At 41.2% G+C, this 12303-nt stretch overlaps 1 protein-coding gene across 1 annotated transcript; it reads left to right on the forward strand.

Moving 5' to 3' along the window:
- Positions 1–11004: 11004 nt before the first annotated feature.
- LOC6726401 (keratin, type I cytoskeletal 9) lies at positions 11005–11965 on the forward strand. The gene is made up of 2 exons (XM_039296720.2): positions 11005–11157; positions 11218–11965. The coding sequence occupies exons 1-2, from the start codon at positions 11152–11154 to the stop codon at positions 11758–11760; spliced, it is 549 nt and encodes a 182-aa protein (XP_039152654.1). The 5' UTR covers positions 11005–11151; the 3' UTR covers positions 11761–11965.
- Positions 11966–12303: the final 338 nt, after the last annotated feature.

The raw sequence follows: 12303 nt of genomic DNA on the forward strand, positions 1-12303 counted from the left end.
TTTCAAATCAAAATATATTGATGCATACCTATAGACACCATACATGATTGGAAAATACTAGAGATTTTATTGTCACTAACTAGTGATAAATAAATATTTTAGGATTCCGAACAATAACCATATGTTGGAGCAACTTTGCGAATGATTTCGAAAACTAGTGGTTTTTATTTATGAAGCCATATCCCTAATATTTCCTTTTTCCAACCTTAAGTTTTAAGGATCATATAAGATACCATTATATAGTTAGAAAAGTGATGATGCTTTGTATTGAAATAATTTTATTAGTAATTAATTTGTATTTCCAGCCCGATATATTGAAGTCCCAAAAAGCAGCCGATTTTTTCCGCGGTGCATAAGTAATAAACTCATGTCTGCGCCAATCTGATATTTTAATATTTTGCAATGTTTTGTTTGTTTATTCGCGGACCGTGTTTATTAGCAGTGTTTATCAAGAACGCCTAATCTTGGAACGGGGTGCGTCACTATCTAAGCAATTTGTGTCTAAACACGAATACATTTGTGGGCAAACATTTACCCGCCGATTTCCCTTTCATGTTTGGTTTAAAAATTACAAACTGGCCCCCTAAATTTTGTTTATCTTTATTTTTTGCAACTTGCAATACCTTAAACTATAAGGTAAAGCTGTATCAATGTGGAATGTTATCTCCACCCACTGGCAGCAAAATCAAGAAATAAACAAACTTAAGCATTTGTGATTAACTGCGAAAATTCTACTCCGGCGATTTACAATCTAATTTTTTTTTACGAGTAGACTTTCCTCAATAAAATGGCAATGCATCAGCACAAAAAAAAAAAAAAATGCCATGAGGTGAGATCATTTCCAGGTGGGCTAACCAAAATGTGCCTCCAATTCGCACTACTGTGTAATTTGTAATTTTGAGTTGCAAAACGATTTCGTCATTAGGCAAAATGTTCACTGAAGATTATAATGAGTCTTTAATGTTCAGAATGTCGGAATGTTTACGTCAGAACTGCACGACTAATTCGATAACTAATCGTACATACAAATTTTTGAATTTAAATATATTCAATGACTAAATAAGGAAGTATTCATTTTCTATGGTAACGAAGTTATTGTTATTTACCATTTTTATTTGGATGTTTAAATTTAACTTGTACTACTGTAATTTAATATGTTGTTATCCACGTTTATATTTAACAATTTAATGTTAAAATATCTTTATAACATCATGGTTGCACTAAAGGAAAATACGAGTAACTTAATTGGCAGATAGCAAATATAGCTCGATCTATCTATCTATCTATCTATCTATCTATATATCTATCTATCTATCTATCTATCTATCTATCTATCTATCTGTCTATCTATCTATCTATCTATCTATCTATCTATCTATCTATCTATCTATCTATCTATCTATCCATCTTTCTATCTATCTATCTATCTATTTTTCTATCTATCTATATATCTATCTATCTATCTGTCTGTCATCTATCTACCTATCTATCTATCTATCTATCTTTCTATCTATCTATCTATCTATCTATCTATCTATCTATCTATCTATCTATCTATCTATCTATCTATCTGTCATCTATCTATATATCTATCTATCTATCCATACATATACATATATATCTCGATTTCTTAATGTGCGTAACACAGCTGCATTCTGGGCATAATCTGGCCAAAAACATACACAATCAGTACATCGATATTGGCTTAACTGCGTAGATAATTGAGTTGATAACGTGATAACCCGAGCACAGCGATTTAAAATAATTCTTGTGATTGAACGTAATCATTTTTCGCGAGCTTTTCCCGCCCTCGAATTTGGCCATCTTCAAACTAAATGTCTGCAATATTTTTGCCAAGAGCATGGTGTGGGCTAGGAGTCTGCCACGCTTTTAATCGCTGCAACAACAACTAATAAACTATGTTTAAATATAGCCCCGCAGATAACAACAACAAATTGCACTTTTCCGCACCTCCCCCCTCGCCATTTACGCGCAAAATTAATCGAAGCCCATAAAGCAGCGTAAACAAAGACACCCCCACAGATCGGGGATATATACATATATATATATATGCACATAAATATATATGTACACTCGTACACATATAAATTTATATGGTTGTGTTTATATAAGTACATATCTGTATGGCTGGCTATAGCGAACGGCTGACATCGTCGCATGCAGATAAACAGACATTAATAATAGAAATATTTGGTCCTACACACTGGCACACAACTGGGGGGCGGGCTGCGCGGACGGGGGCGTGGCACAGCCAAACAGATTGCCAACATTAGTAATTCCAGCAGCTCTTTGAACCAACTACCTATGCACTGATCCAAATTGGGTATGATTACAAAATTTGAATTCGAGTACTGAATAAGGATACACATTTTTCTTAAGGCAGACGTCTACGTAGTGACGAAGCGCGACTTCTACATTAAGACGATGAAATGAAAACCTATCGTGGTTTTCCTTTCAAAACGATATGTCAAACGCTATTTAATCATAAAATGATAATGCCATCGTCACTAGTATCTTTTATCGATTAGATATTTCTTTTTACTCGCCTGTAGTTTGCGCAGTGTTAGTAAACTATAATAATAGAGTGTGGTGCACATGTGAATTGTGCCAGGATCTGTTGAATGGCACCCACCGTTGTCCTGGCAACGCCAACTATGCATCCAAAGGGGTCTTAGTTGTTAACAATGACGGCAGAAATGAAATATTCTCAGGAAAATGAAGTAAACATCAGTCGAGCACTCGGCTTAACGCTGGCTTTAAAAGGGTTTCCCTAGCTGGAAAAATTCAAACATTACATTTGCTTCTATTGCTGCTTGATGACAAAAATAGGACTTGATTATAAACATATATGTATAATTAGGTAATTCACTCTGTCCCTCTTTAAGTTTTATGGCACACAGTGTGAGTGGATAAGATTGTATGATTGTATTTGATTGTATCAAAGTGGTCACCTTCTTATTTTCGCAAGTGCTACGTTGAAATTTTATGGTTTGCGAAAACTTTCGCTGCATTATCTAGACTAATCCAATCTGTTTTGGGCTTGCATAACAGCTAGTATATTGTTTGCAAGCTGAACTTACCGATTTAAGGCGTTTGCTTAAGCAGGAGCTATCAGTCGCTATGTAAAGCCTTTAAACACTGCTTAACACTGTGTGCCGGATCCAGATCCCTTAACCCATGTCTGCCCGCCGAGTGATTGGCGACAAGTCTGCTGGCAGCAGCGAGCTCAATCGACTTCCGGTTGTGCCAATTTTTGGTCTAAGCCAAGACATTCACGCTGCCTTGGCGAGACCGAGACCGAAACCACCGAGCCACTGAGCCACAGATTATAATGAGTCTTTAATGTTCAGAATGTCGGAATGTTTACGTCAGAACTGCACGACTAATTCGATAACTAATCGTACATACAAATTTTTGAATTTAAATATATTCAATGACTAAATAAGGAAGTATTCATTTTCTATGGTAACGAAGTTATTGTTATTTACCATTTTTATTTGGATGTTTAAATTTAACTTGTACTACTGTAATTTAATATGTTGTTATCCACGTTTATATTTAACAATTTAATGTTAAAATATCTTTATAACATCATGGTTGCACTAAAGGAAAATACGAGTAACTTAATTGGCAGATAGCAAATATAGCTCGATCTATCTATCTATCTATCTATCTATCTATATATCTATCTATCTATCTATCTATCTATCTATCTATCTATCTGTCTATCTATCTATCTATCTATCTATCTATCTATCTATCTATCTATCTATCTATCTATCTATCCATCTTTCTATCTATCTATCTATCTATTTTTCTATCTATCTATATATCTATCTATCTATCTGTCTGTCATCTATCTACCTATCTATCTATCTATCTATCTTTCTATCTATCTATCTATCTATCTATCTATCTATCTATCTATCTATCTATCTATCTATCTATCTATCTGTCATCTATCTATATATCTATCTATCTATCCATACATATACATATATATCTCGATTTCTTAATGTGCGTAACACAGCTGCATTCTGGGCATAATCTGGCCAAAAACATACACAATCAGTACATCGATATTGGCTTAACTGCGTAGATAATTGAGTTGATAACGTGATAACCCGAGCACAGCGATTTAAAATAATTCTTGTGATTGAACGTAATCATTTTTCGCGAGCTTTTCCCGCCCTCGAATTTGGCCATCTTCAAACTAAATGTCTGCAATATTTTTGCCAAGAGCATGGTGTGGGCTAGGAGTCTGCCACGCTTTTAATCGCTGCAACAACAACTAATAAACTATGTTTAAATATAGCCCCGCAGATAACAACAACAAATTGCACTTTTCCGCACCTCCCCCCTCGCCATTTACGCGCAAAATTAATCGAAGCCCATAAAGCAGCGTAAACAAAGACACCCCCACAGATCGGGGATATATACATATATATATATATGCACATAAATATATATGTACACTCGTACACATATAAATTTATATGGTTGTGTTTATATAAGTACATATCTGTATGGCTGGCTATAGCGAACGGCTGACATCGTCGCATGCAGATAAACAGACATTAATAATAGAAATATTTGGTCCTACACACTGGCACACAACTGGGGGGCGGGCTGCGCGGACGGGGGCGTGGCACAGCCAAACAGATTGCCAACATTAGTAATTCCAGCAGCTCTTTGAACCAACTACCTATGCACTGATCCAAATTGGGTATGATTACAAAATTTGAATTCGAGTACTGAATAAGGATACACATTTTTCTTAAGGCAGACGTCTACGTAGTGACGAAGCGCGACTTCTACATTAAGACGATGAAATGAAAACCTATCGTGGTTTTCCTTTCAAAACGATATGTCAAACGCTATTTAATCATAAAATGATAATGCCATCGTCACTAGTATCTTTTATCGATTAGATATTTCTTTTTACTCGCCTGTAGTTTGCGCAGTGTTAGTAAACTATAATAATAGAGTGTGGTGCACATGTGAATTGTGCCAGGATCTGTTGAATGGCACCCACCGTTGTCCTGGCAACGCCAACTATGCATCCAAAGGGGTCTTAGTTGTTAACAATGACGGCAGAAATGAAATATTCTCAGGAAAATGAAGTAAACATCAGTCGAGCACTCGGCTTAACGCTGGCTTTAAAAGGGTTTCCCTAGCTGGAAAAATTCAAACATTACATTTGCTTCTATTGCTGCTTGATGACAAAAATAGGACTTGATTATAAACATATATGTATAATTAGGTAATTCACTCTGTCCCTCTTTAAGTTTTATGGCACACAGTGTGAGTGGATAAGATTGTATGATTGTATTTGATTGTATCAAAGTGGTCACCTTCTTATTTTCGCAAGTGCTACGTTGAAATTTTATGGTTTGCGAAAACTTTCGCTGCATTATCTAGACTAATCCAATCTGTTTTGGGCTTGCATAACAGCTAGTATATTGTTTGCAAGCTGAACTTACCGATTTAAGGCGTTTGCTTAAGCAGGAGCTATCAGTCGCTATGTAAAGCCTTTAAACACTGCTTAACACTGTGTGCCGGATCCAGATCCCTTAACCCATGTCTGCCCGCCGAGTGATTGGCGACAAGTCTGCTGGCAGCAGCGAGCTCAATCGACTTCCGGTTGTGCCAATTTTTGGTCTAAGCCAAGACATTCACGCTGCCTTGGCGAGACCGAGACCGAAACCACCGAGCCACTGAGCCACTGCACCACTGCACTACTGCACCACCCACCCACTCTGGCTGAGTATTTGCCTGGCGCGCTCAGTTTGTTCGCTTGCATTTCCTTCCGGCTGGCCCTCATATATGCCGACAGTCGGCGGAAAAGTCTAGGGAAAATGGAGGAAAACCATGGGTGCTGGGTGCTGGGAAAACCTCAAGTAAACAGGCAGCGGGCTAAACCATTGCCTAACCCAACAACATGCTATAGCCCGACCCTTCGCAGCCACTCATCCAACACCATTTTCTTTTCCACAAATTGAATTCTCGCGCGCGCATTTTCATTTGCCACACTCGTCTGTGTGTTTGTGTGTGTGTTTGTTTGTTAATTTTCGCACAGGAAAATTGCATCAGCTGAGGGGTTTCCACAGCACTGGTTTTTTCTACAGTTTCGCCTCGTTTTTTTTTTTTGTAGACAGCCGCAACAGGAGAAATGCGCGGCCACTTTCCGCATGTGGGGGCGCAGGTGGTAAAAAGCAGGGGGGCGTGGCAGTGGAAATCGTTGGGAAATCCAGCAGATCGATAGATAATCAACTAATGATTGCGTGCAGAAAGCTCCCAGCTCCCCCATACCTTTTTAGTTAATAATACAGCATTTATTGACAGAGCACAAGCTCTTAAATGTGATAAAAGGACAGTAGTGCAGATGGAATTGTTTTTATTAAAACAAAGGCTTCCGTTTAATGTGTTTATAAGTATTGCGAGTTACTTTTGAGCTGTAGTGCATTTCGTTACCATTTCGTTATCTGTGGCAAAGATAAGCAAGAGATCAATGACTTTGGCATTGAGTACGGTCGTTGAATGATTATTCCCGACTCGTGTCCGACTGTCATTATGATGCCGATAATCTCAGTTGTAATGTATAAAGCCCGACAGGCGGTGGAAAAGCGCTGGAAAATCGGGGCACTTTCGCTGGGTGTGTTGAATTTTAATTTATGGGCAAATTTTGCGTGTCTAATGCACTGCAACCTGCTGCACTTTGTCGTTGTGTGTGTGTGTGTGTGCACAATTAAATTTTCAATGTAATTTCACGCGCAAATGCCTTCAATTGCCGGGCGGATGATGTTGCTCCCCTTCTGACACCCATCCCCATCCGATGTCCTAATATACTGCTCCTGTTCGGTGGCCTCGCCACTCAGATCTGCATTGGCATACAGAGGAGGTCATTATGAGAGCCACCCACAATTCACTATAGTGATTATGTGGTCAGAAAGGATGAAAATTGGCTAGCTTAATTAAATTAACAAAAGAGTTAAGCCAAATGCTTAAGGGCAGTGGTGTTGGAAGACAGGATCGACAGTAAACTATCCGCATGTCCTTAGGAAATATAAGATATATCTCAGATCAGCATAATATTTAAGATCATTTAAACCACTTCTATATATATTTGTTTTTTATTAAATACTAAATCAACTAAAGCAATCATAGGAAGTGCTTTTTAAGATACTCGTTGATTCGATTAAGGTTCAAGATTAATTAAGATTCAGTGCTATCATTGCGAACGGCATAGTGAAACCTACGAAGCGGCATAATCATCATAATCGCGTTGACACTACAGGCGAACGCCTGACAGTGAGACAGAGACGGCGACAGTGGGCGAAAGAGACGGCAGACAGCGTAACGCATCGGGGGCAAACACACTCCTATGGCCACCCAGCCACCCCCTCACATTCTCTTTTTTTTCTGTCGCCGGTGCCGCGAGTCGCGCGATTAGCGATTGCTTATCAATTAACACACTTGGCCAGCTATCAAAGTGGATGCCTCAAAGGCCTCGTCGATAAGGCGAAATAAGTCGACCGAACTTTGCCAAGCGGCTTAAGGCGTCCCCAGCCCATTGGAAATTGGGTGCAAGGCATATGGGGTGTCGCCTTCGCAGCGCAGTAATCATGGCTTAATGGTTGGCTATAATGATGCGGATACAGATACAGATACATTTACAGATACCTGTGCGCGTTTGGAGCCACTTGGGCGGAATAAGCCCAAGGTGAAGTGAAGAGGGGCCGACAATTGTTACGCTGGGCTGCCTTGTGATTGGGTTGCGAACTGAAATAATTATAATTGAAACACAAACAATCAGTGGGGATCAAACGGTGCTAGTGCTCTGATTACCTGGAATGGGATGGGATCTAGGGTCTTAAAGTCAACTTGTAAGGTTGCTTCAACTATGCAGTGGTACTTCCCGGTTGAATTTATAGTGTAGCATACTTCTGGGCATGTAAAGGATCAGAAGGATACAATAATTTCATTGCATGGAATGAAATTCCTCTCCTCAAGTGTCTAAAAGTATCCAGTGGTTGGTACTCCCGATGGATATTATACGGTAGCATATATGGATATGAAAGTCAGCTCTTGAGGTGTCTAAATGTATGCAGCGCATGTCATTTTCCGATTGAAAACATATTGCGGCATACTTTTGGGCAGCTTTAAAGATATCGCCCTGGAAATTTGTTATTATTTAAGCCGATTCTTAAACACAGCGCTTGCTGGGCTTTCGCTGGCGTGAAATAAATACATTTCCGCACGCTTTGGCGGAAAACAAAAGGCAACGCCTGTGTATTATTTGGCAGCCACCCTACGCCCTACGCCCATGGAACTCGAAACCCAAAACCACCCACCACCCACCGCCCACTGAAAGGGGGTGTGTGCTATGAACTGAGCGCGTTGTAATGTGCGTTAATAAATTTGATTTTAGATTCTCTCTCGAGCCATCAACTTTAAAGTGCCGCTCAGCCAGCCCGCCGGCCGAAAAACACCACCCATCGCCCCACCGCCCACCGTTCCATCGCCATTCCAGGATCTCGTTTTTATCAGTTTAATGGGCGGGTCGTAATGCAATTTGCCCACCACCCCCTACCCCTACCCACCCCCCTCGCGAAAGCCACTGTCTCTGCTGCTGTGTAAAGCAATTTTGATAAATTTATGTGGAATACGCTTTCATGATAAGCTAATTAAATTCAATCGCTGTAACCAACTTGGCCAAAAACCGAAATGCCACTCCCCCCCCCCCTCCCACACACACACCCTTACCCCCTTGGGCCACCCACCATTCCGCCTGATTTCGGTTTGGTTAAAGCTCAGCGATTGTTTCCATATCGTTGGTTAAACTAAAGTGGCAAAATTAGCGACAAACGAATGATTTTTGGCCAGAGAGAAAAGCAAAAGGAAAACCACTTAGGAGAGATTTGCCGACTACCTTTCAACGTAATTAATAATTATTATTGCATAACGCAAACTAACTTAATTTTAAGCAATTATTCGTGGATTATCCGTATCAGTCGAACATTTCGCGTTTTTTCAACTAATTACGCTAAAACACAATTGTTGACCCGCCAATAAAATGGCGAATCAATTTGGTTTGATATTTCCATTAAATTAGTAAGCCGCTTTCAAAGCGAAGGCTTTGTGAGAATTAACTTATAAAAACTTAATATTCGAGTTGACCCCGATCATATAGTATGGATACCAGGCGAGTCTTATGATGATAATTTCCCTTATGCTCTGCGAACTCTGACGCTAATTGCACATTGCCGGGCCATCAAAAATGCATGTTTAAAATCAGTTTAAAGCACTTCCAATTAGCAATCGCGAACTAAGCCAACCCGGGAGTCCCTGTCACGATATGTAATGGAATGGAACATGGTTTTCCAGATACTATCTGGCTGCCATGGTGGCGGCACTCTGGCCAGAGGGGGAAATCGGCTGACGATTTGGACAAATATTGTGTAAATTTTGTGGAAAAACATGCGCCATTAACATAATTATAATTAGGCTCGACAAGCGAATTAAATTCAATTTTCATTATTTTTAATGAAGAATGCGCATGGAAAAAACGCGGAAAAGCGGAAAAGCGGGAAAGCGCCGTTGCTAGTGCAAAAAACACGACCACATCAACATATTTATCGCATTTGGCCGGCTCCGTGTCTTGTTGCATATGTTTGGGCGTTCATGCGTGAGCCTGATTTGCATATGGAGCGCCGAACACAAGGACAACGGCTATAAATCGAGCCTAATGGCAGTTGGGCAGGGGAATTGTGCTTAAAAAAAAAAGTGCTAAATATCTTAAATTGTACAATTAAAGCCAATGGATGCCACATTCGCATGCATCTGGTGTGATCTGAGATCATTTATTTCTTTTTTTTGGCCAAACAAACCAGTTGGCGACTTGGATGTCTGTCTTGCAACGCAATGTGTCGCCGGTGGCAAATATGCCGATCATAGCAACAATATTTGCAGGCACTTCATCAGTAGCTGGAAATGTGATGCAATCAAGGCCAAATCAATCTAGTTGCGCACGCCCATGTGGTAACTTTTGAGCGTCGGGAAAATATTTGGGCTCATTACAGAATGTGATGTGGCGCGAAAAATCAAAAAGATAAATATGCCTAATGCTAACGAGCACAATGCCAGCGGAGTGCAGACGTCCCAAAGCGGCTAGAAAGTTGGCAAATGGGTTTTGGCCAAGTGTTCAGCGTCCGTTCCATGCGAGGCGCCATAAAAAACAAGCTCTCCGCGATGTTTGGCGCTTAATTAAGCAGATGTGCATACGCAACACTGGTGGCTGCTGGTGTTTTGATTCCGATTCGCCTTCTTTCACTTTGACCCACCACACGCGGATTTGCATAATTCGCCCATCTAAAGTGTCTTGCCAATTTGGTGCACGAAAGTGAGTTCAGTGCGAAAACAAAGAGAATCGCGAATAGCAAATCGCAAATCGCGATAACCGGTAGTGGGGCTAAATCAAAACACCTGTTGAGGTATTTTCCGCCCAGGGCGACCAGATGTTTGAAGACTGTTTTTGCAGCAGGGTTGTCAAGCCAACTTCTGCTTCATCTTTGTGCCAATGAATATATTGAAGATATACCGCTACATATTTAAAATCTTTAAATCTTTAAAATTGTTTGTATTAAAATGAAGTTCCAACCTATAACCCAAAATATAATTAAAGATATATTGAAGAAAAGTCATCTTTACTTTGGGCTACTTACCAATCTGTATCTTTAGAATTTCGTCAATAGATAGTTTCGAAATATATTTGAGTACTGGTTTGATTTACATATTTACCATTTGTTTATTTCTTACCTACGATCTGGTGAAGGTGAAGGTCCAAGGGCTACCCTCCTTGGGACATTCACATTATTAATTGGCTCTGGTGATTAAGAGTCTTGGAAAAATCGGTGCATTAGTGATACAGCTCTTGGGTCAGCGAATGTCACATTTGGAATGGGAATCGGAAGATGGGGGCGAGCATTTCTCTTCGCGGTGACCCACATTGGAGCCGTATAAATAGTAGCCGCAGGGCAGAGCATTGTCATCAGTTTCCGAGCTAAGCTCCCCAATCCCACTTCGACTATCGCCAAGTGCCAGTTAAACCCAAGTGGAACCGACAACAATATGAAGGTAGGTGCTCCTTGTGGCTCGGATAAGGGTACAGCCTCTTGATTTTTGATCCGTCTCCAGGTTTTCATCTGCCTGATTGCCTGCGTCAGCCTGGCCCAATCCGGATTCATCGGAGGTGGTGCTAGCGGTGGCTGGTCATCCGGCGGAGGTGGTGGCTGGTCATCCGGCGGAGGTGGTGGCTGGTCATCCGGCGGAGGCGGCGCCCCCACCATCGTCAAGGTCATCAGCGAGGAGGCTGTTCATGGCGGCGGCGGATGGGCCGGCGGCTACTCTGGTGGCTATGCCCATGCTCCCGAGGAGGTGAAGATCGTCAAGGTGATCAGCGAGGCAGGCCACTCTCACGGTCATGATTATGGTCACGACCATGGTCACAGCCACGGCCACGGCTCGGAGGTTAAGATCATCAAGGTCATCCAGGAGGAGGGTCACAGCCACGGCCATGGCCACGGATACGAGTACTCCAGCGGAGGCCATGGACACGCCCATCACGCCGAGGATGTGAAGATCATCAAGCTGATCAGCTCCGGAATCGCCGATGGCGGCAGCCACGGTGGCTGGTCCTCCGGCGGCGGCTGGTCCTCCGGTGGCTCCGGATGGAACTAAGCAGATCCTCGGAGATGCTCGGTCATCCCAACGGATCCCAGGCAACCCAGTGCGCTGATGTCAACTCTATTGTTCCTGTTGTCGGAGTTGTGCGGCGATATTGGCCTTTTTCGATGCTCGAAGTTAGTTTAGGATAGTGCACGCGTTTTGTGTGTGCGCTTAGAAACCATTAATTTGTTTAGCTAATTGTTAAAGAAATACACAGAAAAAGAAAAAGAAGATAACCCGTGCTGACTGATTCTTTGTCCATCGATTGGGAAGTCCCAAGAGTTGATTACTCATGATCGGGGGTTTTTGAGAGCATCTTTGTTGGCCAGTTTCGCTTTCCACTTAACCCATTTTGCCACATTTGTGTTTTGTTTGCAATTACTTACTTTGAAATTACTTATAACCAGTTTGCCACATAATTTTTGAAGTAGCAACCCCGACAATAGAAATGGCATATTATATCACAAAACGGTATGAAATTACCTTGCATTTCTCGCCGAGCACAATCCCCTCATCAGTGGTATCAGATTATATGACAATTTTTGACAGCCCCAT

The sequence above is a fragment of the Drosophila simulans genome, chromosome X, assembly GCF_016746395.2.
Source record: "Drosophila simulans strain w501 chromosome X, Prin_Dsim_3.1, whole genome shotgun sequence".
NCBI lineage: Eukaryota > Metazoa > Arthropoda > Insecta > Diptera > Drosophilidae > Drosophila > Drosophila simulans.